A 13,167-nucleotide genomic window follows, 5' to 3' on the forward strand; every position below is an offset into this window, starting at 1 on the left:
CCTATTCAACATAGTGTTGGAAGTTCTGGCCAGGGCAATCAGGCAAGATAAAGAAATAAAGGGTATTCAATTATGGAAAGAGGAAGTCAAATTGTCCCTGTTTGCAGATGACATGATTGTATATTTAGAAAACCCCATCGTCTTCAGCCAAAAATCGCCTTAAGCTGATAAGCAATTTCAGCAAAGTCTCAGGATACAAAATCAATGTGCAAAAATCACAAGCATTCCTATACAATAACAGACAAACAGAGAGCCAAATCATGGTGAACTCCCATTCACAATTGCTTCAAAGAGAATAAAATACCTAGGAATCCAACTTACAAGGGATGGAAAGGGCATCTTCAAGGAGAACTACAAACCACTGCTCAATAAAATAAAAGAGGATACAAAGAAATGGAAGAACAGTCCATGCTCATGGATAGGAAGAATCAGTATCATGAAAATGGCCATACTGCCCAAAGTAATTTATAGATTCAATGCCATCCCCATCAAGCTACCAAGAGTTTCTTGACAGAATTGGAAAAAAACTACTTTAAATTTCATATGGAACCAAAAAAGAGCACACATTGCCAAGACAATCCTAAGCAAAATGAACAAAGCTGGAGGTATCATGCTACCTGACTTCAAACCATACTACAAGGTTACAGTAACCAAAAGAGCATGGTACTGGTACCAAAACAGATATATAGACCAATGGAACACAACAGAAACCTCAGAAATAACACCACACATCTACAACCATCTGATCTTTGACAAACCTGACAAAAACAAGAAATGGGGAAAGGATTCACTATTTAATAAACGGTGCTAGGAAAACTGGCTAGTCACATGTAGAAAGCTGAAACTGGATCCTTTCCTTACACCTTACACAAAGATTAATTCAAAATGGATTAAATACCTAAATGTTAGACCTAAAACCACAAAAACCCTAGAAGAAAACCTAGGCAATACCATTCAGGACATAGGCATGGGCAAGGACTTCATGACTAAAACACCAAAAGCAATGGCAACAAAAGCCAAAATTGTCAAATTGGATCTAATTAAACTAAAGAGCTTCTGCATGGCAAAAGAAACTACCATCCGAGTGAACCTACAGAATGGGAGGAAATTTTTGCAGTCTGCCCTTCTGACAAGTGCTAATATCCAGAATCTACAAAGAACACAAACAAATTTACAAGAAAAAAACAAACAACCCCATCAAAAAGTGGGCAAAAGATATGAACAGACACTTCTCAAAAGAAGACATCTATGCAGCCAACAGACACATGAAAAAATGCTCATCATCACTGGCCATCAGAGAAATGCAAATCAAAACCACAATGAGATATCATCTCACACCAGTTAGAATGGCAATCATTAAAAAGTCAGGAAACAACAGATGCTGGAGAGGATGTGGAGAAATAGTTGGATATAATGTGGAGAAATAGAGGATGTGGAGAAATACACTGTTGGTGGGAGTGTAAATTAGTTCAACCATTGTGGAAGACAGTGTGGTGATTCCTCAAGGATCTAGATCTAGAATTACCATTTGACCCAGCCATCCCATTACTGGGTATATACCCAAAGGATTATAAATCATGCTACTATAAAGACACATGCACACATATGTTTATTGCAGCACTATTCACAATAGCAAAGACTTGGAACCAACCCAAATGTCCATCAATGACAGACTGGATTAAGAAACTGTGGCACATGTATACCATGGAATACTATGCAGCCATAAAAAAGGATGAGTTCATGTCCTTTGCAGGGACATGGATGAAGCTGGAAACCATCATTCTGAGCAAACTATCACAGGACAGACAACCAAGCACCGCATGTTCTCACTCATAGGTGGGAATTGAACAATGAGATCACCTGGACACAGGGCAGGGAACATCACACACCAGGGCCTGTCGGGAGATGGGGGACTGGGTGAGGGATAGCATTAGGAGAAATACCTAATGTAAATGATGAGTTGATGGGTACAGCAAACCAACGTGGCACATGTATACCTATGTATCAAACCTGCACGTTGTGCACATGTACCCTAGAACTCAAAGTATAATAACAATAAAAAAAGACAGAGACTATCAGAGTATATTAGAAGAAATTTAATAAACAAGACCAAACTCTGTTGTCTACAAGAAACACACTTTAAATGTAAAGACACAGGTAAATTAAAAGTAAAAAGTTGGAGAAAGATCTTTGTGTGTGTGTAACACCAGTATCAAAATAAATGAGGCAAAATCTGATAGAACTTCTAGGACAAATAGAAAAATCCGCTATAAGAGTTGACTAGTCTAACTCCCTTCTCTTAGTAATTGACACATCAACATGTAGAAAATCAGTAAGTATAGTAAATCCTCACTTAATTCCATCAAGTTCTTCAAAACTGTGACTTGAAATGAAAGGACATACAATGAAACCATCTTTTCTCATCAATATTATAATGAAACATTGTTGAAAAAACAATTTTTTCTTTGAGGACCTGCTCGTATTGTTTCACTTAAAGTTGCATTTTCCAAGAACTTGCAGACAGACAATGTTAAGTGAGAATTTACTGTATATAATTGACCTTAATACCATGATCAGTCAACTTGATCTAGTTATATTTAGAGAATATTCCATACAATGAGAGCAGAATAAACATTATTCTCAAGACCACACAGAACATTCTCAATTGTAGATCAAATTCTTTGTCTTACAATGTACCTTAACAAGCCTAAGCAATGAAACCCTACTATGTATGTTCTGAGACCAAAATGAAATTGAACTAGAAATAAGTAACAAAAAGAGAACTGTAAAGCCCTAAAATACTTGGAGATTAAGCAACAAACTCACAAATAACACACGGGTTAAAGTAGTCTCAAGAGAAATTTTAAAATAATTTTGAACTAAATAAAAATGAAATACAACCTATCAAAATTTGTGGGACCCATCAAATGCAAAACTTATAGAAAAATGAACAGCATGGAATGCGTATATAATATCTAAAGTCAGAAATTTAAGCTTTCATCTTAGCCAACTAGGGAAAGAAGGTTAAAGTAAATCCAAAATAAACAAAGAAAAGAAAAATCGATACAGTAAAAATTGATAAAATAGAAAAAAAAAGCAAATCAATAAAGGAAAATCGATGAAAGACTGGTTCTTTGAAAACATCAATTACATTGATAAACCTCTGGCCATACCAAGAAAAATGGAAAAAGACATAACTTATTAGTATGAAAATGAAAGAAGGCTAACTGCTGATCAAATGAACATGTAAGCGATAATAGAGAAATATTGCGAATAACCCTATTCTCAAATATTGTATAATCTTTATAAAAGAACAATTCATTGAACGACACAATAAAACAAAACTCACACAGGATGAAACAGATAATTCTAATAGGCCTATACATACTAAAATAATTAAATCAATAATTAAAAACCTTCCATTAAATAAGCTGTGAGGCCCAGATATAGCCACCGGTGAATAAAACCAAACATTTAGGTAACAAATTATGCTAATTCTCTGCAATACCTTTGAGGAAATAGAAGCAAGGGTGTGACTTCCTAACTCATTCGATAATGCCAGCATCACCCCCAGTAGCAAAACCAGAAGACTTTATGAGGAAGGGAAACTACAGACCAATGTCTCTCATCAATTTCTCATAATTTTTCAGATTTTATGTCTCTCCTTTCATTCCTGATTTTATTTATTTGCATTTTTTCTCTCTCTTTTTTCTAAGTAATGTTTTATCAATTTTGTTTGCCATTTTAAAAACACCTCTTAGTTTCACTGATTTTTGTTTGTTTGCTTTTCTGTTTTCTATTTCATTTATTTCTGCTCTAATACTTGCTATTTTTTTTTCTTCTGCTAATTTTGGGCAAAGTTCATTTTTCTCTTTCTAGTTCTTTGAAGGGTAATGTTAGGTTGTTTATTTGAAATCTTTCTCTCTCATTTTTTAAAATGCAAGTGTTAATCACCATGAACCTCCCTATTAGTGCTGCTGTTGCTGCAGCCCATAATTTTTGGCAAGTTGCATATTCATATTCATTTGTCTTGAGGTATTTGTTTCCATTTTGTTTTCTTCTTTGACACAAAGATTGTTCACTAATGTTTTGTTTCATTCCTACATACTGTAAATTTTCAAGTTTTCCTTTTGCTATTGATTTCTACTTTCATCCCCTTGTGATCTGAGAAGATACTTATTCTGATTTCAATCTTCTTAAATTTGTTAACTTTTATTTTTATGATATAACATTTGATCTGTCCTGGAGAAAGAGCTGTGTGAACTTGAGAGCAACACGCATTTTGCTGCTGTTGAGTGGAATATTTCGTGTATGTATGTTAGGTCCATTTGGTGTTTAGTATGATTCAAACTCTCTGTTTTCTTATTGATCTTCTGTTGGGATATTTTATATATTATTGAACATGTGACATTGAAGTCACCTACCATCATTGTATTGATATCTATTTCTCCGTTTAGTTCAGTCACTGTTTTCCTTATATACTTATGTGGTCAGATGTTGGGTGCTCAGATGTCATACCTTTCTAGTGCATTGACTGTTTTATCATAACATAAAGACTTTGTCTATTGTGACACTTTTTGACAGTCTATTTTGTGTGACATAAGTCTGACCACTCATGCTCCATTTTGGCTAGCATTTACATGGAATATTTTTATTTATGTATGTATTTACATGGAATATCTTGTATTTATTTGCTTTGATTCCTCTTTTTTTGTGTGTGAAATTTGTATAGTTGTGTGTGTGTGTTTGTGATTACCTACTTGTGGCTCATATAAAGTATCTTATAGTTATAGAGTCCATTTTAAGCCATTCACAATTTAAGCTCAATCACATAAAAAAACTACGCATTTACGCCCTCCTCCACTCTGTGTTATTGTCACAATTCACATCTATTCATATCGTGTACCTTTTAATGTATTTTTAGTTATAGTTATTTTTAATACTTTTGTCCTTTAACTTTTACAGTAAAATTAAAAGTGATTTACTCATCACCATTACAGCAACACTGTATTCTATTTTTGTCTCTATATTTATCTTTGCCAACTAGTTTTATAACTTTTTATCCTATCATTTTGCTGTTTAGCATCTTTTCATTTCAACCAGGAGAACTCCCTCTAGAATTTTTTGGTAAGGTAAATCTATTGGTGATGGATTCCCTTAATTTTGGTATGTTTGAGAAAGTCTTTACAAAAGGATGAGTTGGATTCTTATCTTACACCATACATACAAATGGACTCAAAATGAATTAAAGAAAAACATGACCTATATATGTAAAACTCCTAGAAGAAAACATGAGAGAAAAGATTCATTATATTGATCTTGGCAATGATGTAATTGTGGGACTATATCAAACCATAAAACTCCATACAGCAAATGAAAACAATCAACAGAGTGAAACCTATTGAGTGGGAGAAAATATTTGCAAACCATATATCTGATAAAGAGTTAATATCCAAAATATATAAGAATATATAAGAAATCCCTATGACCTAATAGTAAAAACAAGAACAAAATACCTTATAACTTGTTTAAAAAATGGGTTGATTTGAGTAGACATTGCTTCAAGAAAACACGCAAACCACCAACAGGTATGTGAAAAAATATACAAATAACACTAATCATCAAGGAAATAAAAATCAGAATCATGATGAGATATCACCTCATAGCTGTCAGGATGACTATTATTTTTCAGCAAATAAAGGATGTGAAGAACTTGGGACCCTTGCATACTGTTGGTAAGGATATAAAATGGTGCAGTTGTTAATGAAAAACAGTATGGAGGTTCCTCAAAAATTGAAAATAGAACTGTCATATGATCCAGCCATCCCACTAATGGAGACATATTTAAAGAAATTAAAATTAGCATCTCAAAATTAACAATTTTGTATCCATCATAGCAGTATTCACAATACTCAAGATGTGGAAACTACCTAAATGTCCGTCAATAATGTGTGGATAAAGGAAGTGTGGCACATACATGTAATGAAGGACTATTCAGCCTTTTAAATGAAAATTCTGCAATATGCAGTGACATGAATAAGTCTTGAGTACATGATGCTAAGTGAAATAAGCTGTCAGAGAAAGACAAATGCTCTACAATTCCACATACGTGAAGTACCTAATATAATCCTATTCATATAATTAAAGAATAGAATGGTGGTTATCGGGGTGGTAGTAGGATGGGGTGGAAAATTACAAATTAATGGGCATAAAGTGTCAGTCAAGCAAGACGAGTAAGCTCTAGAGATCTGCTGTACAACATTGTAGCTATAGTCAACAATAAGTACACTTAAACTTTGTTAACAATCTAGATCTCTTGTTAGGTGCTCTTCCTACAACAAAAGAAAATAAAAATTTTCACGCAAAATAGCATCAGAAAATAAAACCCTTGCAAATAAATTTAGCCAGAAAATGTGAGATTGTGCACTGGAAACTCCAAGTCATTACTGAGATAAATTAAAGAAGATTTAAATAAATGGAGAGGCATGCAATTTTCATAGATCAAAAGATTGACTATTGTTAAAAGAGCAGAATTCTCTAAATTTGTTTATCCATATAAGAAAATTTCTGTCAAAATCATCCATCAGGCTCTTTTGCAGAAGGCGATAAGCTGATTGTAAACTTTATTGTAAAACTCAAAGGACCTAGAATAGTTAAAATGACTTTGAAGAAAAAAAATGTTGGAGGAAATACACTGCCCAATATTGAAACTCACTATAAAGCTACAGTTATCAAGTCAGCGTGGTGCTGTCATTAACACAGACATACAGGTCAATAAAATAGAATAAGAAACCAGAAATAGACATACAGATATATGGAAAATGGATTTCTAATAAACGTTCAAAGCAATACAATGGATAAAGTTTAGCTTTTTAAACAAATTGTGCTAGAATAATTATATATTTATATGTAAAAAGATAAACTTAGAGCTGTATTTCACACCATGTTCAAAAATTAACTTAACGTTGATTACAGACCAAAATATAAAACTTCTAGAAGAAAATATAAGAGAAATCCTCAGTGACTTTGAGCACAGATTTTGTAGATATGACACCAAAAATATGACCCCAAAATGTGATAAGTTGGACAACATCAAAAAATTAGGACTTTTGCTATTCAAAAGCTACTGTTAGGGGAATAAAAGGGCAAGCCACTGCCCCTTAACAAATATTTGTAAAATATATACCTGATAAAGTATTTGTATTCAGAATATATAGTGAATCCTTGAAACTTAATTTAAAAAGCCAACTCTATAAAAAAGGGGAGCAAAATAAGTACATGTAAAGATGCCCAACAACATAGGTCATTGGAGAAATGCAAATTAAAATCACAAATAGATGCTACTCATTCCTTTAAAAATTGTTTACATTTAAAAGGGCTGACCACATTAACTTTGGCCAAGATGTGGGGGTAGGAACCATATACTGATATTTAAAACACTGATGTTTAAAACAAAATTTATAGTTTCAGAGATTCTTAAGGAGGTAAATACAAATCACATAAATCAGCTATTATACAATTTACCCAGTAGAATAGAATGCTGATGCCCATACAAAGCCTTGCATATAAATGTATATAGTAACAATTTTTGTAATAGATAAAATCTGGTAACAATGTAAATGTAAGTCAAAATCTATATAGTAACAATTTTTATAATAGATAACATCTGGAAACAATGTAAATATAAATCAACAGATGATGGCTAAACAATGTGTAGTCTCTCAATACAGTGGAATACTATCAAACAATAAAAAGAAACAAACTGTTGTTATATACACCAATATGGATGAATCTCAACATTTATGCTAAATGAAACATGTTAGACTACAAAGAATACATACAGTCTTGTTCTATTTATATATAAGTATAAAAAATGAAAGCTAATTTATAATGAAAGAATGCAGACCAGATTAGTGACTGCCTGTGTGGGGAGTAGCAACGTGGCAAGATCAATGGGCTTGGGAAATGTGTATGGATTATGGATATATGCATTGTTTGTATTTTTATGGTTTCATGGCGGTACACATATAACAAAACCTATCAAATTATGCACTTAAAGTGTGGGCATTTATTTCATGTCAATCATCTCTCAGTAAAGCTGTTAAAATAACAAAATTAAAATAGTTTATAAAAGAATTTACACTATTTTATTGCCAACTCTCAGGCACTAGTTAAACCCATTCTTTATCAAATAAAATATTAGAAACACTTTATATTAAATGAAAAAAACTAACACATCAAAACAAAAAAATATTTAAAATGTTTGCCCCATGGGGTTTACATTTGTGAGATTTCATCCAACTGTACAGTGGTGTTTGCATTTCATTTTATACGAGGAATAACTATGAAAAGAAGAAAAATACCAAATATAAGCAAAAACGAAGACACTCATTTACTACTAATAGGAATATAATGGATACAACCACTTAGGAAAATCACTGGAAATATTTACTAATGTTCAATATGGGAATATGCAAGCATTGACACTTCCCATGTATGCATGTATCTGATTTTCAAACATAATGTTGACCAAAAGACATGCTGTAGAATATTCACAGCAGGACTATTCATAATACCCCAAATTTCAAACTACCCAAATGTCTGTCAGAATATCAGAAATTAATACCTGCTATTTCTATGCAAAGGTATAGTATGCATCAATTAGAATAAACATTTTACAACTGTAAGCAACAACATCTGTGAATTTCCAAAGTCAGTAATAATGAACAAAGTCAGAAAACAATGTGCATGCAGTATAATTCCATTTATATAACATTTAAAGTCTGTCAAAAATGATCCACACTCACCCTATTCAGTAAATGGTGCTGAAAAAGTTGGATAGCCACATGCAGAAGAAAAAATCTATGTATTTCAACATATACAAAAATTAACTCAAGACAGATTAACAACTTAAATGTAAGACTTGAAAGTATAAAAATTCTTACAGAAAACCTCTGAAAACCTTTTCTGGATATTGGTATAGGCAAAGAATTTATGACTCAAAGACCTCAAAAACAAATGCAACGAAAGTAAAAATGGACAAATGGGGCTTCTTAATTAAGCTAAAAAGCATCTGCAAAGAAAAACTAATAATCAACAAAGTAAGCGGACAACCTACAGAATGAGGGAAAATATTTGCAAACTATATATCAACAAAGTACTGTTATCCAGAATCTATAAGGAACTAAAAAAACTCAAAAAGAAAAAATATAAACAACCCCATCAAAAAAATGGCAAAAGACATGAACAGACACTTTACAAAAGAAGACATCCAAGAGGCCAAAAAACATATGAAGAAATGATCAGCATCACCAATCATCAGAGAAATGCAAATTAAAACTACAATGAGTTATGTTATCAGAATGGTTAGTATTCAAAAGTCATAAAACAACAGATGTAGGTGAGGATGTGGAGAAAAGGGAACACTTTTATACTGCTGGTGGAAATGTACATTAGTACTATAACTACGGAAAACAGTATGAAGATTTCTTAAAGAACTAAAAATAGAACTACCACTCAATCCAGGAGTCCTACTACTTGCTAGCTACCCAAAAGAAGAGAAATCATTATACATCATATGTTCATTGCAGAACTAGTCACAATAACAAAGTTATGGAATGAACCTAAGTGTCCATCAATGGAGGACTGGATAAAGAACACATTATATATATATATATATATGCACACACATATATATTTATCATGTAATATATATTGATATCATATATATATCAATGGAGGACTGGATAAAGAACACATGGTGCATATATATTTATTTATATATAAAATATCTTCTCTCATTCTATAAGGTTGTCTGCCTACTTTGTTGGTTATACCGTGTGTGTGTGTGTGTGTGTGTGTGTGTGTGTATATATATATATATATGCCATGTGTTTTTTATTCAGTCGTCCATTGATGAATACATATTTATATTTATATTTCTTTATATATATATCATGGAATACTACTGAGCCATAAAAAAATAAAACCATGTCTTTTGCAGCAACATGGATGGAACTGGAGGCATTAACCTAAGTGAAATAACTCAGAATCAGAAAGCCAAATACTGCATTGGCTCACTTATAAGTGGGAGCTAAACAATGGGTACACATGGACATTCACAGTGGAATAATAGACACTGGGGACTCCAAAACATTGGAAGGTGAAAGAGATATGAAGGGTGAAAAATTACCTGTTGAATACAATGTACACTATTCCGATGATAGGTACACTAAAAGCCTAGACTTCACCACTACACAATATATCCATGCGGCAAAACTGCACTTGTACCTCTTTAATCTATTTTTCAAAGTGTATACAACATGAAAAGATACAAGTATAGTTAATGTGTCTAAATTAACAGCAAGCCAAAATGAAAGGGAAATAAGATTCATGCTCTTAGAGGCAAAATTAGTGATTTTCTTTGGGAAAGATAGTGTCTGGTAAACTAAGTTGGGGAGTTATGAGTTATGTTTCCTAGATCTGTTGCTGGTTACATGGTCTTGTTCAATGTAAATGTCTTTTGAGCGGTACAACTTTATGGCACACATTTTTGTTACTATGTTGTATACATCAATAAATTTCAATAAATAATATTAAACAAACCATGATCATTGTAACGTTTGGAGAGGAGAAAGTATTAGGAAATGCCCTGCAGTGCTTTGGAATTATAACAGGATCCTTTTTGAGATGTGGAGAGTGGGTATGTGCATATTCATTTAGTTAACTCATTGCTGATTTTGCTAATATATTTACATATTGTATACTTCTCAGAATTGTGTGATATCTCAACTTTTTAAGTATTAAAAAAACAAAGGGAATAATATGCTTATAGAATGTCAATGAGTGGAAAGATATACACACATGCACACAGATGCACATGTTATGTATAGATATATAGATATAGATGCAGATACAAGTATAGGTATAAGTATGAATTTTTTTTACATACATAGAATATAAACACTAGATGGAGAGAAATGAGTCATTTATAAATGGTTTTCTCTAAGGAAAAAACTGATTTGGCGAGTGGGATGGTGGTTTCTCAAAGTATACATTTTTTAAAATTGTAACTTAATCCCGATTACTGTATTAACTTGTAAAGTATTGATGTTACAAATAAGCTGAATGCAGCAAACAGCACTCTAAACATGTATACAGCAGATTAATATTAAATAAATATGTGTAAATAAACAGAAAATCTATGAAAAATATAGCACTGTAGTTTGTATTTATGTTCTATTTTTCCTAGTAGTTTGCAATGCATTAAAACTTCATTATGTATACACGTATATGATTAAGGTGAAAAAATATAAATTTATTTAAATATCCACTGAGTCCCCACTAATTTATGATATGATTCATTTCTAGGTGACTTTTATACTGAAAAAGGCTACAATACACACTGGAACAACTGGTTTATTCTGAGTTTCTGCATTTTTCTGCCGTTTTTCATAGTTTTCACCACTGTGATCTTTAAAAGAAATGAAATAAGGAAATCATGCAACAGAGAGAATGCAGAGTATAATCGGTAAGTATGATATAGAATTAATGTATTAGGTTAAATTATCCTAGTCATTAACCAGTGTCATGCATTTTATATAACATTTGTTATATTAATTCTTAAATATACTATTTTAAATCTAATGTAAGTGGTATCTTTATAATTTTGTGTTTCAATAATTTGTTATTATATTGGGGCAAGCCAAAATTCTCAATGTTCTAGAACTTTTCCTGATGAGTATGCTATGCTGTACCAAAGACTTACTAGGTCAGAAAAGAATATAGTTGGTAAATTTTTAAGTGCCCTTCTAGTTAGATCTCATTACACATTGGTGTTGGTTTTACTTACCATTTTAATATCTTTGTTCTTGTAATCCGTTCAGATTTTCTGTTCTTGATTAAGTCATGTTTGGAAGCTTGTGACTTCAAAAATATGTCCCTTTCTTCAAAATTGTATAATTTGTTGCACAAAGTTATTCGTAGTATTTTCTTGTAATCATTTTAATGTCTGTAGGGTCAGTATTGAATTATCGCACTTTATTCCTAATTTTATTTGCATTTTCTTTTTTTTCTTGTTCAGACCCGTTAAAGGTTTGTTAATTTTGCTGATATTTTAAAAGATCCAACTTTTTGTTATAATTATTTTTTGCTAGTGTTATTCAGTTTTGTATTTCATTAATTACAGGTTAATATTTCTTATCTACTTTTTTTTCCTTGCTTGGGGATTGGCTAGTTCTTTTTCTAGTAATTGTAAGGCCAATGCTTACATGATTGTTTTGAGATCTTTGTTCTTCTGATACAGGCATTTAAATCCGTAAATTTTCCCTTAGGCTTAGCTGCATTCTATACATTTTGATAGCATATATTTTCATTTCCATTCAGTTCAAAATATTCTGTTTTTTTCTTGTGAATTCTTCCCTTGGACTCATACATTAGTTAGAAGTATATTGTTTAATTCCCAAATATTTATAGATTTCTCAGGATTTTTGCCTTGTTAATTTTCAACTTAGTTGAGCTCTGGTCACAAAATATACTTCATTTGATTTCAATCATTGTAAATTTAAAATCTTTTTAAATTTTTTGAGAATTTTTAATGGCCTAGTATATAGTCTGTCCTGAAGACTGTTCCAAATACACTTGAATAGAAGGTGTATTTACTATTGTGAATACCCACTGCGTGGGTGGGGAGTTCTATAGAATACAGGTAGGTCAAGGTGGTTGATGGTATCATTTAAGTCTTCTATATCCTTGCTGATTTTTTGTCTAGTTATTCTATCAGTTTTATACCACTTCACGGAAGTATAATTGATATACAAATATGTATACATACTTAATATATACATCTTGATGAGTTTGGAAATAAGTATACCCCTTTAAACCATCATCACCATCAAGGCCATAAATATATCACCTCCCAAAGTTTCCTCCCAAATTCTTTATTATTGTTGTTGTTTTACCAAGGTAAGAACACTTGATATAGATCTACCCTCTTAGCAAATATCAAGTATACAATACAGTATTGTTAGCTATAGGTACTGTGGTGTATAGTAGAGCTCCAGAATTTATCTTGCATAACTGAATCTTTGTACCCTTTAACCACCACCTTCCCATTCTCTGCTCCCATATCTCTTGGCAACCGCTGTTCTACTCTCTGCTTCTATGAAT

General features: G+C 32.1%; 1 protein-coding gene across 1 annotated transcript in view; it reads left to right on the top strand.

The window, feature by feature from the left end:
• ADAM18 (ADAM metallopeptidase domain 18) overlaps positions 1-13,167 on the top strand; it is a 153,022-nt gene that overhangs the window by 127,366 nt on the left and 12,489 nt on the right. Inside the window, exon 19 of the mRNA XM_016959382.3 lies at positions 11,371-11,530. Within this exon, the coding sequence (XP_016814871.2) occupies positions 11,371-11,530 (160 nt within the window). The remainder of the gene's footprint in view (positions 1-11,370; positions 11,531-13,167) is intronic.

This window comes from Pan troglodytes, chromosome 7 (genome assembly GCF_028858775.2).
Source record: "Pan troglodytes isolate AG18354 chromosome 7, NHGRI_mPanTro3-v2.0_pri, whole genome shotgun sequence".
In the NCBI taxonomy this organism is placed as follows: domain Eukaryota; kingdom Metazoa; phylum Chordata; class Mammalia; order Primates; family Hominidae; genus Pan; species Pan troglodytes.